This window comes from Squalius cephalus (genome assembly GCF_949319135.1).
Source record: "Squalius cephalus genome assembly, chromosome: 20".
Taxonomy (NCBI): Eukaryota; Metazoa; Chordata; class Actinopteri; order Cypriniformes; family Leuciscidae; genus Squalius; species Squalius cephalus.
The window spans coordinates 34,237,359-34,258,237 of NC_137141.1; the positions used below are offsets into that span (position 1 = coordinate 34,237,359).

The window sequence follows — 20,879 nt, forward strand, 5'->3', positions numbered from 1 at the left end:
ATGCAGAGGTCATCACAAACCAGATCTCAGGTGTTGCTGAAGTCATGTTAATACAGGAGAAACATTCGAGACAAAGTTGATACTAAAAGTCACAATGAAATCAAAATGGACAATTCTTATTTTTATGGATTATTGCAGTACAAAATTCATGTTCCTCATAATCTTGAATCAGAATAACTTCCTCTCGCAGCATCTGCATGTGGGCGGGGCAACCTGTCACTCACATGAAATCAGCCAATAGCAAACCACAACCATCCAATCAATAGAGGGAATGCATTGACGTCACATTCCCGCCGGACTGAGTGGCAGAAGGATCATGTGACACTGAAGAGTAATGATGCTGAAAATTCAGCTTTGATCACAGGAATAAATTACACTTTACTATATATTCACATAGAAAACAGATGATTTACATTATAATAATATTTCACTATTTTTACTGTATTTCTGATCAAATAAACGCAGCCTTGGTGAGCAGAAGAGACTCTTTCAGAAACATCATAATTATTTTATACTTGTTTTTCAGTGCAGCGAGAGAGACTCGTTACGGTTATGAACATGTTCTCGCAGCGTTGGGGAATATGACCTCTGGACCTGAAAGACACACAAAGCCTGAGTGTGTTTGACTCTATTGAGGCTTTAGTCCACAGGTCCATATGAACAATGTTTATGAACTAGTCCGATCTGATTCTGGAAGCAATTTTGGCTGATATCATCACCGATACCGGAATAATAATATTCTCACCACTGATATATATAGAGAACATCATTACACAGATCAGTGTATCTTACCAACAGTGTATTTTAAGTAAACCTATACAAATGATCATGAATTATCAACTCTTAATAGAGGGAATGCATCGACGTCGACTGAGTGACTGGATTTAACAGGAGAAACGGTGAAAACACGAGTAAAACAAAAGATTATCAGTTTAAACTAAAGACTCGATATAGTGTTCCTTACAACTTACCAAAGATCCAGTGATCGTGGATATTGACATGCAGTCAGTAATCGTGTTTCCAGACATTTATATGAGCCTAATTTCAATGCCGGGGAAATAAAGCCATGTGAACGCTTTATATAAATACAATACAGGTCTAAATCCGTGTGATCACTCATATCAATGTTATATATATCATCATATCATCCAGCCTTAAAACTTGTGTAATTTTATGTCAGTGTTTATTTAAAAACGTCCAATTATGCAGAATATACGATGGTAAATATTGAATTAATGAGTTGTCAATACAAAAAATAACAACACATAATATATGGTGTGATTTTACCACTAAATTCAGCATTTTGACACAAAATAATAACTGCAAATCCAGCTTTCTCTGCCTGACGATCTGCAAATTAATCAACGATACATTTGCTTCTCTGTTCTGTAGCTTTCGGGAGTCTGTGAAAATACACCTCAGATTTCTTGTCAAATTTATACAGTCAATCTCAAAGCTCTTTCCTGTTTTAAGCCCTATTCGCACAGGATTAGTATTATCTGGGGACCTCGTGTGATTTAGAAATGACCCCCCCCACGTCTGAATTTCGTGTGGCGCATTCGCACGGGATAACCGAAGCCTGTGATTTTACTCGAATTTACTGACTTATCTCCCGGATATGATGTCAATAGGCTATTGCTTGGAAATGACTTGTCGTTATTATAGGTCTAGCTGTATGATATCAGAATAATAGCTGTATATAAACAGAAGAATGTTCCTCACCGCATGCTCAGTGGCGTAACTTTAAAAAGTGGGTGGGACGGGGGACGGGGGGATTTATGAATGCTAAATCATAAATCGATGTAGGCCTATGTACAATAACATTACGATGTCCAGCAATTGATTTAAATAGTGCATTCGGTTTAATTTGTCATTTAATGAGAATTTTCACGTGAATAAATACATAAATCCACTAAATAAAATGTATATTAAAATGGTCTAGTGGTACAACTTTTGCCAAGCGTGTCAGAGGTTCTGGGTTCTAATCCACACTCGTATAGTTTTTTTTTTTTTTTTTTTTCATCAAAAACGATTATGTTTATCAGTGGTTGTATATCAGGCAAGCATACGTTTGTATGCATTTTGTTTTGTAATTTCACCAGAACGAATAGAGAGTCTCCACAACGGATTGAAGCGCACGTCCGAGTGAAGACTGTGCGCGAGCCACAAGAGAATACAGTATCCGCCAGGGACGTCGTTAGGCCTATTTTAGGGGGGCTGAAGCTACCCCAAAATGTCCCTAAGCCCCCCTAAATGATATAAGAACAACAATAACAATTCGATTTATCAATAACCGTATCCTCATTCATATTTAGATGCAACAAAGGATATATATCCAGCTACAAAAAATAGCCGAAAAGTCGGAAGTTGGACAGAAGTACAGCCAACTCTCACGCATTCACCGTGAGACACACGCAATTGACACTTTTCACACGCTCTCACACCACACATCCATTTTCTCACGCACAGAAAAATCGCGAAGCAAAGAGGACACGGACACCGACAGACTAGACAGAGCAGGTTACTTATGATATAAATCTCAACTCTCAGATTCTGTCAATTTTATAACGAAATTCAAACAATAAATACCGTTTTGGCGTTTGTAAATGTTACGTGACAGATCCCTAGCGCACGTGAACCGATCATCTCTACTAGCTAATAGTAAAAAAACACGAACAACTTTGAAAGATACAGTAGTAGGCTACAACTTACCGAAATGTATATTCCTCATACATAATATCGATCAATCAGTGTTTATCGATCAATCAGAGGTCAATAACACAGCTGGAGAACAATTATGTCACATTTACCTCAGGAAAGCCATTTAATGAACATAATATAGGCTATAGCACGTAATTGGCAAGAAAAAAAGAGCTATAGAGAATATTTTGCTAAATATGTGTTCTATATTACATATTTATTATATTTTTACTTATATCATTAAATAAAGTTGTTATTATAATAAAAAACGCATTATATTTAATTTGAGTTATTTTTAACCTTAAATAATACTACCAGCTGACACGGCTCTCTGTATGTTTACAGCATTAGGTGAATTGTGTTTTTTTTTCTTGAGAAAAATTAATGCCTATCTTGAGTACCTAATATTTATCCAAATGAGTCAATATTAAATCAAATCACAATAATTGAATTGAATTGAAATAATAAAAAAGCGTAGCTTACCAGAAATTGTACCATGCACCATAACATTTACATATAATTTTACACTTATGCTATACTAAAGCCTGAAATGGGCACTTTTTGTGACAGCAACCCTATCATTTTTGATCAAAGATGTGGCTTAACTTCAGAATTTGAACTAAAATCAGTATTCTTATGATTGCTCTGAGCATTTCTGACTAAGGTCAACGAACATTAAATTACTTATTCATAAACTTGAAAAAATAATTAATAAAAATGTAGGTGTGACGGGGTTGAGATAGGGTAACAGGGTTGAAGAGACAAATACAGCTAAAAATATACATAGTTTTTTACTCAAATTGACTGTAAGATTTTCTATAAATGCAAGTTACAAATACCCTGGGGGCTAAGCCCCCCCTGTCTTCCAATCCTAGTGACGTCCCTGGTATCCGCGCCACTGATCGCAGCGGCAACGAGCACTTTGATCACTTGATTTCAAAAACAACACATTTCAGCGCTAGATCGCCTCTTACAAACGAACTAAATGAATGCTCTGCTAGTTAACTGGAGATGTTTTATTTATTTGTATTGGTACATTCGTGCCGCGAGATGTTTCAAAAATGGTGGGGACATGTCCCACCCGCAAATTACGCCTATGTATGTCATTCATCTCCATCTAATCATGGTTTTCAGCTTTCTCTTTCTGATAATTGTAGTTGTATCGTATCATGGTGTATAGCGATATGACCCAGCACCCAAAATACTATCAGAACACTCCAACGCAGCCTCCATTCTTCACGAAAGATGGATAAAAAAGCGCACAGGAAACAAAAACCTTGAAAAAATTATATACACCCTGTTAAATCACAGAGATGCTGATTCGCACGGGACTAATATTATCACAGGACCTCGGTGTTCGCCGAAATATGGTAGGTCATTTGCGGGGTAATTTTTACTTTACAAATTACAGACATGGCCGATTCGCACGGGATTAAGATCACAGACAACCTCCGCAATTATTACAAATTACTAGAGGTCGCCAGGTAATACTAATCCCGTGCGAATAGGGCTTTAGATGTGTTTTGTGTGTTTTACGCAGCATTCATGCTGAAAACCAATGCTGCCACTCAGTGTTTCTGCCACTCAGTGTGAGTTCTGCCACTCAGTGATCGACGGTGACGTCACGCGCATACACACTATTTATTTATATTCCATTCCCTCTCTTAGAAGTGATTAACAGCTTAGAGCTTAAAAAATATAGCATTCCTGTGAAATGAATGATAAAAATAAAAACAACAGTCTTTACCAACAGAAATTAATAGGGGTGTAACAATATATCGTGTCACAATATATCCCAGAACAAAAATGCAACAATATGTATCGTGGATTAGGGGTGTGACGGTTAGTATATAACCGTGAGACCGACGGTTATAGTTGAACACCGTCATTAGAACTCTATAACCGCCAAAACCGTGTTATTAAAATATTTTTACAAACATTTTTTATCATAGAGAATGTTTAAATACTAATTAAAAACAAATGTTAACAGTCTGTGTCATTAATGGTCTACGTCGTTTCCAACTGTATTTGATTCTTTGCCAAGCGACCCCTGACCGACCGCCAATCATTTGAGATAGAAATAAAAGCTATGATATAGTGATGTGTCATCATTATGAGATTTATTAAACATAAACATTAGCAATCGGGAGACATGGTTTTTACCACTTAATGAAGTTTTGTTTTGTAAATAGTCAGACATGATTTTTACCACTTCATTAAGTTTTGCTTTGTAGAAAGCCTTTCTTTAAAGCGAATTTCGTTTTGTACAAATTGTATCTTAATTTTAATAAATGTTTCATCAACCAATTGCATGTATTTAATAAATAAAAAGCATATAGGAGACAATATAATAACCGTGACATTGAGGCTCCGATGCGCCGCGCTCACTTGCATTGCATTGTGAAGTTGAACTAGAGACCGTCTCATGGTAAATGAATCATGGTAACAACATCTCATGGTAAATGAATGAAACTCAGCGTAGGCCTATGCCTCATACATTAGCATTAAATATCTTTGCTGCATCCTTTCTAGAACAGACAAGGGCTTTCTTGCGGCTCGCATCAGCAGAGCATTGCATCGTCCATAGACCGCACAACACTCAGCGGATGGCGGGCGGGTGCGGCTTTGAAATCTGGTCAAAAAACGTTGGTGCGGATGATGAGTTTTGTGATGCGGTTGCGGATGAAATAATACCCCATCCGCGTATCTCTATCGATAACAACATTGAACACTACACAAATATGAATTTTATTCAAAATAAGTTGTCCTATAACATACGAACGTCGCAAGTTTTCGTGTCAGTACTACATTAAACTATTATATATAATGTTGAATATAATGTATAATAATGCAATGGGGGAATGATAATGCCAGATGTCTGATGTTACCAGTAAAAAGTGGCCAATATTATTTTAATTATATCTAGTCAGTGAAAGAGTTCAAGCATATTCGTCTAAAATAATTCAGTATTTCAGCTTCAGAATCATGAATATTGTTATTCTGGTGTCTCTATTGTCCTGTGCTTTGGGTTTCAGCACCAAGTCCAATAATATTCATTTACACACACAGTGTAAAATCAAATCTAGCATTTTAATCAACAGTAAATGTTTAGTTAATATTTTACCATATGTCTCGCAATAATATCGTATCGTGAGTTCAGTATCGTCACATGAAGGTATCATTACACCCCTAGAAAGTAATCAAATGTAAAACAACACTGCATAATCTTCACTGTATAAATTAAATATAGATTAATCTAATACATCTACTAAACAGCAGTGAGTGATTTTCTCTTTGTCTTTTGTTGTTTGATTATCATTAAAGGGATATTTCACCGCTGGAAAGATGAATGTGTCTTTAAATTGGGTCATTTATGTAGTAGAAATGTGAAATTATTTTAGAAGTTGGTGCCTTCTAGACTGAGAAAAGCCAGAAAATGTATTTTTGGCTCATGTGGATGAAAGACAACAACTCCCAGAATGCACTTGCTTCGCTGCCCTACGAGGACACGCCCAAGCCACGCCTCCCGGTTACAGAGGGCAGTGTCGGGAGAAATGATACAGCTAGGCTACTAGTCGACTCGAAACTGAAGAGACGGTGTTTTATGGTGAGATCCCCCTATGGGCGGGTTGAGCACATGCGGGACGAGCTCCTCCTACTGGCTGTAGTCTCTCGCCTCCGGACAAAAGAGCCTCAGATGAGCTAAATTATGATTTTTGCGTCATCAGAGGGTTTTTTCCAGACACACAATACAGAAATCTCTCGTCTCAGGGGGACATGAGGGAGGGAAGCACATCACTCAAAAATACCACCGGGTTTCTACTGATACAAAGCTTAATGCTAATCGGTGAAGTATCCCTTTAATGACGGCCGCAGGTTTATTAGGCTGCTGTCACTTTAAGACCGAATGCACGGATCTAATATACTGATACACACGCAACTTATCTCCCAATTGCTTATGTTTACTTAAGACATAACCAATGTTGTTTAAGCAAATACTTCCCAAGCCGTGCATTTTGACATATCGTGAGCCCGAAGCTCAAAGCTCACGTTGCTATTCCCCACGGACAAAATCAAGCCCCGCCCCACATTTGTTAACTATAATAACAAGTTTCCAGTTTCAGTCCGACTCTTACATTGAGTTGTTCTGTGGGAAAGGCTCCTATCCCGACTCTAGTGGTGTAGGCCTTTGATACTCCATACACATCTCCGATGTTTGCGGGGGGAATGCCGAGGCCGGTGCACACGCCACCCACGGTGCAGTTGGACGATGTCACGAATGGGTACGTTCCTGGAAGGAAGGCAAACAACCGTTTAAAGAGGAACTATTTTGCTTTTCTCTCCATGTTCATCTCTCTTTAGTGTGCAATGTTGCAGTCTGATCATGAAAAAGCTCCAGTTCTTCTCTATATCAGTGTCAGTGTTTCTGAACTCCTGAAACGCCTCCATTGTAGGGAACGAACACGTCACAATATTCCTCATTATAATAATTCATGCGCAGAATAAAGGGGCGGGGCCTGGTTGAGTTAGTTAGCAGTAGGGCTGCACGATTATGACAAAAATTATAATTGCTGATTATTCCCTTGAAATTGCAATTGCGATTATTAATTACAATTATCACAATTTACACTGAATATATACAGTACTGTGCAAAAGAGACGCTTGAAGAAACCTTCCTGCAAAGCTCCCTGAGAAACTATGTGCAAGTGTACCTGGACAAAAGCCGTTTTAAACGCAAAGGGTCGTTACACCATATATTGATTTGAATTAGTTAATAGAAGTTAAATCATAAATAAATTCAATTTGTGATTTTATTTTTGAAAGCATTCTCACTTTACAGCATTTTAACACAAGTGCCAGTGCTTTTCCCAGTAGCTTTGCAGGAAGGTTTCTTCAAGCGTCTCGGAGACGTTCCCGCAGTTCTTCTGGATTTAGTCTATCTCCGTTTCTTCTGTTTCTTCATGTAATCACAGACGGACTCGATGATGGTGAGATCAGATCACACCGGCTGGTGTCAGACTCCTTGTGCATACACAAATCTCACTGGATTATTACAATTAATGGCAAAAAGAATGTTTGGAAATGTAAACTGATATTTCCTACAGACACACTACAGCAAAAGATATAAATAACTGACTTACAATCATTTTTTTTGGGGGGGGGGGGGGGGGGGGGGAATTAACATGCCTAAGACTTTTGCACAGTACTGTATATATAGCTAAAGCTATTAAATAGCAGTCCCAAACTTTGTGTTAATACAATGTGGTATGAGCCACCCCAGTCATTTAAAAATATAAAAAAATGACACAAAATGAAAATAAAGTGGCATTTTGGGGTTAATATGGAAACGACACATGGTGAATACACAATACTAACAAGAACTGTTAATGAAACATGGAAACTTCTCCTGGTGAATAGAAGGAAAATCATCCCTGCATGCAAATACTTCTCAGCTAACACACGACATACCAGTAACGTGATTTATTGGTATTTTACTTTTATTTCGTGACAGGAAAGTCCGTTTTTCTGAGGTGAAAGACTTTTTATTTCAGCGTACACTTACGTCACTGCCTGGTAGTTCCTATTGTGCTGGGTTTTCTTAAGTAGTCGTGATTCGCCTCTCATAACATAACATGCTCTAAACACACGCACGCATAGTGGATTTTCTTTTGTAATCGCGGTTTTGAACGATTACGTAATCGTGGCATCCGTAATCGTAATTGCGATTAGAAATTCGATTAATTGTGCAGCCCTAGTTAGTAGTATGGGTTGCAGAGACTAGTCGACTTTAATGCTCTGCTATGACACTTTAAGCTTGACGGCGACTAGTTGCTGATCATGGCCTATAGAGGGCGTAACAGGATAAGAAATCTTTGAAGTCCACTTTTGATTATACCATCTGGATGCTCAAAATATATCGTGAAAATGCACGTTTTACACAGCTTATCGTACAGGTGATTGAATCGCCGTCCTAAACGCACACACATTGTAACGCACATCACACGCAGATCGCGCGCACACAGAAACTGAAAAGTTATATCATATATTTCTAAGTAACTAAAACCCACAGCTTTAATATAATTAGAGAGTCTCAGCTCGAAGATCAGGCTTATTTGTTATTTGTTGACCCATTAATGACGTCATCAGCGACTCGACTTAAATCGCATAAATGTCGACTTTAAAAAATCTGAAGTCGTTCGACCCCTAGTTAGTAGTGTGTTAAACTGGCGGTTATGGAAAGGGGCGGGACATTTCCCAAACACACTCGAAGCGCTCGACCAATCACAACACACTGATCCAGCCGACCAATCAGAGCACAGTGTGCTTTTCAGAAGGAGGGGCTTCATAGAGACAGGAAGTAAACAGAGCGTTACTGACAGACTGGGAAGAGAGGAGCCGCAACAATGGAGAATATGAGGAAAATAATCAACATTCAAGCAGGAAAACATGTTCTGGTAGAGAATAAAATCACAATTAAAGGAGAACTCCGGTCAATTTTAACATTGAGCTCATTTTTTTGTAAATTTGGAGTGCTGTCAATACAGAGAACAACGACAAAAATCGTTGTTGCCTACACCGTGTTATCCTCTTTTTAAAATTTGCACCCTGTTGACTTCAATGGGGCAAGTTTTAAACCTGCTTTTAGCCTCTTAACATCCTTGATGTGTCATTACAAGTGCACAGGTTTAGTTACCTATGATCACGCGCGTGAACTCGGCAATCGGCTACTTTGTACTTCAACCGAAAACTGGAAGTAAATACAGGTATGTGCGCTGGCTTAAATAACATCATTTTTATACATATCTTTCACATCTACTGCAGTCAGATTCACTTGCGTTCACTCTGAAGGAATCACTCACATGACCTGTGCACTTGTAATGACACATCAAGGATGTTAAGAGGCTAAAAGCAGGTTTAAAACTTGCCCCATTGAAGTCAACAGGGTGCAAATTTTAAAAAGAGGATAACACGGTGTAGGCAACACCGATTTTTGTCGTTGTTCTCTGTATTGACAGCACTCCAAATTGACAAAAAAATGAGCTCAATGTTAAAATTGACCGGAGTTCTCCTTTAAGACTCTGTAAATGGGGGTAATAGGTCCTCTTTATATCTGTCATCTTCTCAAGTCCCAAACACAAAGCGGCGCATGTTCTTACCAAAGTCAATGTCAAGGAGAGCAGCGTTCGCCCCCTCCACCAGGATTTTCTTCGGGGGTCCGTGAATTGCATCATACATGAAATAGACCCCGTCTCTGACCAGAGGTCGGATCCTCTCGGCGTAGTCCTGCAAGAGAGAGAGCGGATCAGAGACGCCGGCGTAACACACACCGCGAGCGTCTCCGGTTTAACTGACCTTTAGCTTCTTCAGCTCGCTCTCCACGTCCACTTTAAGGGTGGGATACATGGACTGGTACTGCAGCACGAGGTTCTTCACCCTTCAGGAGAACAGAGCAGTTCAGATGATCGCTGATCACTGATATCACCTGCATTAGGAAGATCATCTACCTCGTGGAGAACTCGCTGAAGTCTGCCATCAGGTCACAGATGCGAAGCCCGGTGCGAGAGGCTTTACAGGCGTACGTGGGTCCGATGCCTTTCTTAGTCGTTCCTATGCTGTGAACAAACATGAACTCGGTTACAATCAGCAGAAACACTATAGAACAACAACAACTATTCAAAACTATGTTTTTAGAGGTCAGAATGTTGATCAACCTCAAACCAAATTTTTTTTTGCATTTATTTATTGATGTTTGTTGCACTTAGTATAAGAAAGCTTCACTATAAATACAATGTATTATCATTACTATTATTAATTCAATACATTTGCAATATTTGCAACCCTGTATACCAAACCACAGTACTGAATACGCTGTGAATTTGTGCGATTTCGTTTTCTTCAAAAAATTAACAATAACTAAAGAAATTAAGTTAATCTAGAAAGTAAAGTTCGCTTGACAAAGACCAAAAAGTTAAAAGTTTTATAAACTTCCCTTCTATGTTTTATCATGTCGTTAGCATATCTTAGTATGTGTCTAGCATTTGTTAGCATATTTGTAGCATTTCATGTTGGCTTGACATAGACTTGAAAGTTTTATAAACTTCCCTAGCATGTTTTATCATGTCGTTAGCATGTGTCTAACATAATTTTACATTTGTTAGCATATTTGTAGCATGTTGCTAGTACGTTCAACACATTGTAAACATTAACTAGCATGCTGCTAGCTTGTTTTAGTACATAGCTAGCATTAATTAACATGCTAATTTGCATGCTAAATAATGCTAGCAATGTGATAAAACATGTTAGTAATGTTCTAATTCATGCAAGCATGTGTTAAAACATCTTAGCAAAATGTTAAATCATGCTATCTATGTACTAAAACATGCTAGCAGCATGCTAATTCATGCAAGCAATGTTAAAAATGCAATCAAAATGCTTAATCATGCTAATAACATGTTAAAACATGCTAGCAACATGATAAAATATGCTAACAACATGCTAATTCATGCTAGTGATAGATACTTGGTGGATGAAGCTTTACTCTATTAGAGTTATTGTATAAATGTTTTGAAGCCCTCGATGAAAGTCTATGGGATTTAACGTAGTTTTGATTTTCCAGCCTAGCCAACATAATAATAAAATGTGCATGAAGTTATTAAAGCATATGTTTGATCAAGAAGCTGAGGTGAGACGGGCCAAATTCACCATTTTTAAAGGGCACCTATTATGCAAAATTCACTTTTACATGGTGTTTGAACATAAATGTGTGTTGGCAGTGTGTGAGCAAAACCACCCTAGAATGATAAAAATCCACCCAGTGTTTTTTTTACAATCCCCATAAATCATAAGCACTGTCTCAGAATGAGCTGTTCTCAGATTCGGCGCAAGAGACGTAGAATTGCGCAGGCCCCGCCCACGACTGTTGAGTGACACTTCAGTTTGAGCCTAGACCCGCCCTGAGTGAGCTGGACACAGAGTCCGCCATTGTTCGACGCTTGAGCAGCTGTAGACAAGAATGTCTCCTAAGCGATTGAGGTGTGTTGTTGATGGATGTAAGAATGAACATAGCAGTCTTCATTTACTCCCGTTGTTACTAAAGGATGGATCTGTACTGTTTGTGATCAAGCTTACACTCTCCGGAGAAACAGGCCTAACGTGACTGGACACGGAAGAAATGACAGTGCGATCGCGCTCTTTATGACAGCTCTTCGAGTCATTTTACGGATATAAGGTTTACCAGTTTATTTAGCACCCACTGAAAAGGTGTGTATATATTTGTTTACTGTTAGTTGTAACGAGTGTTTTGTGTACTTCGCTGTGTATGTTGTTGATAATGAAAGGGAGAGAGAGAGAGAGTTTATGGATAAGACTTTAATGCGCACTTCTTATACTATGTTTATTCAGCTCTTACAGAGAATCTCTGGAGTAAAACTAACGCTCATCTTTTGTGTGATGTACAATAAACTTCACTGAACTCGTCAGTATATTTTGGTCATCATTCGGACGGGTTTTGCTACAGCAGGCTTGTATTAGTGGATAAAAGCAGATGACAAATAAGTTATAACCATAATTAAACTAAACTATACCTGTTCTATGTCCATACAGCATATATTCTCTGGCTCTGTGGGCATTATTGTCCGACTCCGAGTCGAAATGAACACTGCAACTGAGAGTTTCTGTTCTGATATTATCAGATTGTCCTGACTCTGAGCGCGAGCTCGTGAGGCTCCGCCCCCTGGGCCGTGCAGCAGCAGCTCATTTGCATTTAAAGGGCACACACTAAAACAGCGCGTTTTTCTGAGCCCCAAAAAATTACAATTTAAACATGCTGTAAAAAATGATCTGTGGGGTATTTTGAGCTAAAACTTCACATACACACTCTGGGGACATCAGGGCCCGTATCCCTAAAGATTCTGAGAATCCTCTCAGAGAGCTCCTAACTTAACCTAAAAATTCCTTGCCAGGAGTTTTAGCTTAGAAGTGATTCCAGAACATTTTCAGTGAACTCTGAGCAAGGAATGGATGGAAAATCCTATCTTAGTGAGGAGGTGTGGTTGACCCCGTTGCTAGGTATGAGTCATCATTTCAAAAGCCGTGATTGGTTGATCCTACAAGTTTGATGAAAATGAACTTTTGGTGATAATGAGCAAAGGATGTACCCTTAAATCAATAAACATAATTATTCACTCTAATCTTATGCAGACTGTAATTGTAAATAATATTTCACATTCAAGAAAATATCTGGAAAATGAATAGTAAGCTGTAGGGGTTATAGCCTAACATTAGAATCTAAAATATGTGAAAACTTAAGCTCATTACACCCTGTTCAAATAATGATTCGTGTCTTATTTGCTCATATTAATATCCTAGCTGGCATATTTTGTACTTTCACTCCGATATGGACCCCATTGAAAACAAGATGGCCTATCTCAAGGGGCTGTCCTTAATGAAGTAGAAATTGCAACGTTACAACTCAGTGTGGCCTTAACGAGGGTAACACGGCTCAGCTTTTATCAATGTCTGTGATTGCTGGCTGGTCTATTTATGAAGGCTTGTTAACAAATATCCTACAAACACAGAAAATGGAGAAAAATCCTCTGTTGGCCATTTTGTGCAGCTGCTTAGGGGAACTCCTAAGCCACTAAAAGTCCTCTTCCCTGCTCTTAGCAGATCTCGCCTTAGGAGCCCTTTTTAGCGCTAGGAATCTTGAGGAATAGCTTTTATATTAACTGGGATTTTCGTGTCACTTTTAGGGGAAATTCTAAGAAAACGTCATGACTCTGAGAATTTTCTTAGAATTTGGCCGCTAGGAGCCACTTTTTGCACAAAAATTCTTTAGGGATACGGGCCCAGAGACTTATTTTACATCTTGTGAAAAGAGTCATAATAGGTGCCCTTTAAGGGAGGATTCAGACATTTGATTGATCTAAAATGACTTAATTTTGATACTAGGTTAATTTTATGATGGATAATAGTTTATTTTATATCACTACAAAAAAGTCTATTTATGGAAAGTGCCTTGAACAGAATGGTTGTTGGTCCACCAGCGAGTTCAGCACAAAACCATCAGCACAACTTACTTTTTTCCTTCCTGAGCTTGTCTCTGAACCTCCTGAAGTCCGTCCACGGCCTGATGAAAGTCAAATACTGACAGAAATACATGGAATCAGAAGATCCTTTTCCATTATATGTATTTTCCACCATCACAGTATTCAATATATCTAAAAAAACATTATTATTTATAGTAATAAATGATATTACCAATGTGAGCCCGATCTGAGATGACCAGTCTTTTTTCCCATCCTTTCAGCCCTTATCATGTAAGAAAAAAACAAATTATTCCTGTGTGTGAATAGAATAAAGCCATGAATAATGAATGGAACTGATCTAGTAAACAGGCTTTGTGTAAGTCTGGTCTGTTAACATGTTAACTGTCATTGTCTTGTAGCGGGACACGTTGCTAACATGAATTAGCACACATTACTAGCATGTTTTTACACAGTGCTAGTATGATTTAACATGTTGCTAGCATTTTTTATAATGTTGCTAGCATGAATTAGCACATTACTAGCATGAATTAGCATACTATTAGCATGTCTTAGCATATTAGTAGCATGAATTAGCATGTTGCTAACATGAATTAGCACATTGCTAGCATTATGAAGCACTTTTTGCCATTTTTCCCGGATCATATTTTTAATAACAACATAATAACCATCATAATAACAGTCAAAATTCACCCTATGAAAACCGCTTTAAAATGTAATATTGTGTTTAAATATTCTTTCTTTAAAATTACTTTTAAAATTTGTTACTTTAAAGCTTTCTCTTTTGGTCGTCTTCAAATTGGGAACATAACTTGGTTAGACAAATGGTTTTGATTTTCTAGCAATTTTAGAGTCTATTTTATATAAAATATTTTTTTTAATTTAGTACATTGCTAGAATGAATTAGCATGATTAAGCATATTGCTGGCATGTTTTAGCATTTTGTTAGCATTAATTAACCTGTTGCTTGCATGAATTAACACATTGATATCATGAATTAGCATGCTGCTAACATGTTTTAGCAGGTTGCAAGCATGAATTAGCAAATATTGTTAGCATGTTTTTACACATTGCAAGTATAATTTAACATGTTGCTAGCATGAATTAGCAAATATCGTTAGCATGTTTTTACACATTGCAAGTATGATTTAACATGTTTAGCATTGCTAGCATGATTTAACATTTTGCTACCATGTCTCATCACATTGCTAGCATGAATTAGCATGTTGTTAACATGAATTAGCATACATCGCTAGCATGTTTTTACACATTGCTAGTATTATTTAACATTTTGCTAGCATGAATTAGCATGCTGCTAACATGTTTTTACACATTGCTAGTATGATTTAACATTTTTGCTTGCATGTCTTAGCACATTGCTAGCATGAATTAGCATGTTGCTAGCATGTTTTAGTAGCGGGACACTTTTTTATTGCCATTTTTCCCCGATCACATTTTTTAGCAATCATAATAAATTAGGTAAATCGAAAGCTTAAACACTCAAAATTCACCCTGTTAAAACAGCTTTGAAATCGGACATTGCGTTTCCATGGAAACGGTACTTTAAATTTTTTTTTGTGATATCGACTTCAAATTTGGAACATAACTTGGTCAGACAAATAGCTTTGATTTTTTAGCAATTTTAGAGTATTTTTTTATCAAATAAAAAATGTAGTACTGTCAAAACGATTAATCGCAATTAATCGTATCTAACATAAAGTACTATATATATATATGTGTGTGTGTGTGTGTGTGTGTATACAGTAGTCAACATTTGAAGTGGATCAAAAAAGTTCAAGAACGGCAATTGTTCAAAATTCATGTATAACTTTGATGAAAGGTTTTGATCCACTTCAAATGTTCACTATTGTATATATATACACACACACACACACACACACAAACACGCACAAGTATATTTACAAACTTTTATGTTCGATGCGATTAATCGCTATGACAAAAAATGTTTAGTTCAGAATATTTTCTTTAAAGTATAAAACGTCTATAACTTGAAGCTGCTTTCACTTCCGCAATAATCCGTGTCTCTCTCTCCTTTACCTTTCTTCTCATTCTTGTCAATCTCTTCGAATAATCCCGGAAGATGAATGACCACGCCGTTCCCTGCAGATGAACACACACGCGTCAGCTTTACAGAAACTACACAGCTTACACTTCATCATCTCGGAAAATATCATCTTATATGAGACCCTGGACCACAAAACCAGTCACAAAGGTCAGTTTTTTTTAAATTGAGAGTTATACATAATATGAAAGCTGAATAAATAATCTTTCCATTGATGTGTGGTTTGTTAGGATAGGACAATATTTGGCTGAGACTTCACGATTGTGCTGCATTCACTCACAAAAATACATGTTTTATATATTTACGGTAGGAAATTTACTAAATATCTTCATGGAACATGATCTTCACTTAAAATATCCGAATGATTTTTGGCATAAAAGAAAAATCGATAATTTTGACTCATACAATGTATTGTTGGATATTGCCACAAATAAACCCGTGCGACTCGTGACTGGTTTTATGATCCAGGGTCACACATGGTTCAAGAGCAACACGATATTCTCGTTCTCACCGATGAATGATATGCATTTGGTGCTGATTATTCCACTGGGGAGAAGATGGAAATCATATTCTTTCTCATCCACGACCACCGTGTGCCCAGCGTTATTCCCTCCCTGCGGAGCGACAGGAAAACAGGAAAACCGCACTGGGATTAAAGTCTGCTGTGATCTTTTAACACATAAACATCATCACACAGAGCGAGAGAAGAGATCAAAGTTATTTAGCTTTTACACAAGCTGAGAGAAATATATAGAAGGTGCACGGAAAAAAATTCACAATTCTCGATTTCAATGTCGATACAACAGCTAAAGCTACTAGCCTAACTACGGTAACATTACTAAAGACGAGTACACAGTCAGTAATAAAATAAGTACAAATAATCCAATTGCAAGCAAAAGCACAAATAAATACAATATAACAAAAATACAAATTAAATAAACTTATTTACAAAAATAAATACATTTTATTTATTTGATTAAATAAAGTGCTTTTCAGGTCTAATAGTAGTTTTCAGTAGGGGTGTGATGGTTAGTATATAACCGTGAGACCGACGGTTATAGCTGAACACCGTCATTAGAACTCTATAACCGCCAAAACCGTGTTATTAAAATATTTTTACAAATATTTTTTATCATAGAGAATGTTTAAATACTAATTAAAAACAAATGTTAACAGTCTGTGTTATTAATGGTCTACGTCGTTTCCAACTGTATTTGATTCTTTGCCAAGTACCCCCTGACCGACCGCCAATCATTTGAGATAGAAATAAAAGCTATGATATAGTGATGTGCCATCATTATGAGATTTATTAAACAAATGAAAAACATTTGCAATAATAAACATTAGCAATGAACATTGCAATCGGGAGACATGGTTTTTACCACTTAATGAAGTTTTGTTTTGTAAATCGTCAGACATGATTTTTACCACTTCATTAAGTTTTGCTTTGTAGAAAGCCTTTCTTTAAAGCGAATTTCGTTTTGTACAAATTGTATCTTAATTTTAATAAATGTTTCATCAACCAATTGCATGTATTTAATAAATAACAATATAATAACCGTGACATGGAGGCGCCGATGCGCCGCGCTCACTTGCATTGCATTGTGAAGTTGAACTAGCGCATCTCATCGTAAATGAATGAAACTCAGCGTAGGCCTATGCCTCATACATTAGCATTAAATATCTTTGCTGCATCCTTTCTAGAACAGACAAGGGCTTTCTTGCGGCTCGCATCAGCAGAGCATTGCATCGTCCATAGGCCGCAAAACAATCGGCGGATGGTGGGAGGGTGCGGCTTTGAAATCTGGTCAAAAAACGTTGGTGCGGATGATGATGAGTTTTGTGATGCGGTTGCAGATGAACTAATACCCCATCCGCGTATCTCTATCGATAACAACATTGAATACTACACAAATATTAATTTTATTTAAAATAAGTTGTCCTATAACAGACGAACGTCGCAACCCCCCCCCCCCCCCCCCCGGACGACGGTTATGTTACGAACCGTCACATTTGACTCACGTCATAACCGTCATCACCAATTCTGAAACCGGCACAACCCTAGTTTTCAGGTACAGAAATGTAATAAAGTAAGCAAATGTAAAATAACACTGCATAGTCTTCACTGTATAAATTAAACATCCTTATTAATTAATCCTTATTAAATTTTAAAAAGTGATTGTCTCTGTCGTTTGATTAACGTTAATCGCAGACAGCTGCAGGAATATTAGGCTGCTGTCCCTTTAAGAGCGAATGCACTGATCTAATATCCTGATACACACGTTTACTTTCTCAACCGTTTACGTTCACTTAAGACATAACCGACTGTGTTTATTAGGATACTCGTTATTTTTTACATAATATTGTGTGAATTTGTCCGCTCATGTGCAAGAAGACGTGAAAGAGAGCTCAGTTTAGTGTTCGCACGCTGTCTGAGACGCGGCGTTCATGCTAATTTAGCATTTTTATTCGCATTTATAAGCTATTACAGCTTTTCAGTGTATATACAGTAGTGGCAAAAGTGATGTCCAACTTAGGAAAACTGACATATTTACCATATCAAATGTTATTATAAATTTCATAAGGATTTTGTCAGCATATTGCGTAGTTGTCAATAGCTTTATTTGTGATAATAATGCCAAATTGCCAACATCATTTTGTCTGTCATAAAAAGAAATTATGATGAAAACAAGAGAGAAGCGACCAAATGTTAAGTTGGTTTGTTTTTCTGCATAAAGTCCAATAAATTTTGTCAGATAAATACCTTAACCAAGTTTAGAGTTTTTGTCTTCGCTCATATTTACAATATTTAAAAAAATATTAAATATTTCCTCATATTTCGATGGCTTAATCGAACTTGCATCGTCATTAAAAACAACACTTTTAGCCATATTGTATTAAAGGGACTTTTAATATAAAAATAAAAAACTCTAAACTTGGTTAAGGTATTTATCTGACAAAATGATTTGGTTAAAGGCAATCACAGGTTTTATTGGACTATATGCAGAAAAACAAACGCCATACATCGACTACAACTTAACATTTGGTCGCTTCTCTCTTGTCTTTGCATGAGTTCATCATAATGTCTTTGTATGACAGACAACATAATGTTGGCAGTTCGTCATGCACTGCATTATTATCTGTCGCAGTAAACAGAAACTTAACCTCATCAACAACTTAAAGGTTCTAGATCCAGATTTACAATCGCGAGACCTGGAAATGCGACTCCAGAGCTTCCAGACGGCCGGCTTGGCCTTTACTCAGACACACCGAGTCCAATGCAGGACACACGCCTCGGGTCTGATCCTCTATCCGGAGTCGTGCCCTTCTCACATGTCCAGGAACGCCGGGAATGTGACCAGAGAGGAATTCTGGGACTGACATTCAGTGACTACAGACTCACAGCGGCATGAAAGAAAGACTGGCCTGAACAGCCACGGATTGTGCACAATACTTCATACTATATAATGCAATGTAATGTGATTAATAATGATAATGAGTCTGAGATTCTGACACTTCCACTCATGTTCAGATCAGATTTAGATGATTAGGGTTTGTAATTCTCTCTGAATATGCAGAAAACATCCATGAACTCAAATGCATGATCCAAACTAAAGCCAAAACACTGTCAAAACATAAAGTCTTAACATTTTCAAAGTAAAGACACAAACACAAACAAGATATATGCATCACATCTCATGTTTATGAAAATATAACTGAACTGAGCATGTATAAAAATAAGAAATATATCTATTGGACAATATATATACATCATTTTGTCAGATAAATACCTTAACGAAGTATAAAGTTTTTTATTTTGTATTTTTAACTGTAAAAATCATACAGTAAAAAGTCCCTTGAATACAATATGGCTAAAAGTGATGTTGTTTTAACATTTATTTCTGTCCAATAAACATATTTCTTATTTGTATACATGCTCAGTTCAGTTGTAGGCTATTTATATGAACTTGAGATATGACATATTCAGCATATATTAAATTTAACTAAAAAGCACGACAGTTTGCTATAATTATATTCTATATGAATTCATAATATTCCTGATAACTATATTAATTAGTTAATTAGGCTACATATTAAAGTATTTTTAGCATCGTTATATGTAGTGGTACCTATTAAATTTGTTATTGTTAATAACGACTTAAAATATTATTCAAAACCATATTGATTATATGTAATACATTTAGTAAAACCAATTTTATGTATAATTACATTAATAAGCGTTATATATTTCATACAAAAAGTTACGATAAAGTTGCGTGTGATTGATGATTTAGTTTTTCTTGTATTACCTGACACCTGCACACGACGTCGGACTCGGTGGCCAGTAGATCCACCACTTTGCCTTTGCCTTCATCTCCCCATTGCGCGCCCAGAACCACCGAGACTTTGTTCCCAGACTCGTTTCTCGCCCGTTTCAAGGCGCCCGTCGGCGGGTTCGAGTAGCTCTTGTGGTCGTTCCCGGACCAGCCCTGAGACATGATGTCGAGTCCTGAGGAACCAGTGTAATGACAGCTGTCGTCCGCGCGCTCAGCCGCTCATAGACGAGGAGCTGTTCGAATCAGGGTTCGGTGGAGTCGACTCCGATTCACGACTCTTAATGTTGGAGTCGACTCCGATTCCCCGACTCCTAATGTTGGAGTCTCGACTCTGTTTACTTTTTCAGCTTTTTAGCGCAATTTTCCACCGGACAAATTGCGATTGTTAACTCATGATTTCTGTTCTGTGCGTCTGTGCGCACCAATCTTGCACTTCTATCTACTCCTCAACCAGAAGACCTAGAGGTTTTCGGCATTATGTTAAAGGAGAACTCCGGTCAATTTTAACATTGAGCTCATTTTTTTGTACATTTGGAGTGCTGTCAATACAGAGAACAACGACAAAAATCGGTTTTGCCTACACCGAGTTATTCTATTTTTAAAATTTGCACCCTGTTGACTTCAATGGGGCAAGTTTTAAACCTGCTTTTAGCCTCTTAACATCCTTGATGTGTCATTACAAGTGCACAGCCATGTGAGTGATTCCTTCAGAGT

The 20,879-nt window shown here is 37.3% G+C and overlaps 1 protein-coding gene across 1 annotated transcript in view; it reads right to left on the minus strand.

The window, feature by feature from the left end:
- The window catches only part of adss1 (adenylosuccinate synthase 1), a 24,415-nt gene extending 3,536 nt beyond the window's left edge, over positions 1 to 20,879 (minus strand). The window contains exons 1-9 of the mRNA XM_079852562.1: positions 20,139 to 20,879; positions 16,340 to 16,442; positions 15,804 to 15,866; positions 13,960 to 14,010; positions 13,779 to 13,845; positions 10,206 to 10,313; positions 10,054 to 10,135; positions 9,858 to 9,984; positions 6,837 to 6,991 (exon numbers count right to left, since the gene is read on the minus strand). Of these exons, the coding sequence (XP_079708688.1) occupies positions 6,837 to 6,991; positions 9,858 to 9,984; positions 10,054 to 10,135; positions 10,206 to 10,313; positions 13,779 to 13,845; positions 13,960 to 14,010; positions 15,804 to 15,866; positions 16,340 to 16,442; positions 20,139 to 20,327 (945 nt within the window). The 5' untranslated portion in view covers positions 20,328 to 20,879. The remainder of the gene's footprint in view (positions 1 to 6,836; positions 6,992 to 9,857; positions 9,985 to 10,053; positions 10,136 to 10,205; positions 10,314 to 13,778; positions 13,846 to 13,959; positions 14,011 to 15,803; positions 15,867 to 16,339; positions 16,443 to 20,138) is intronic.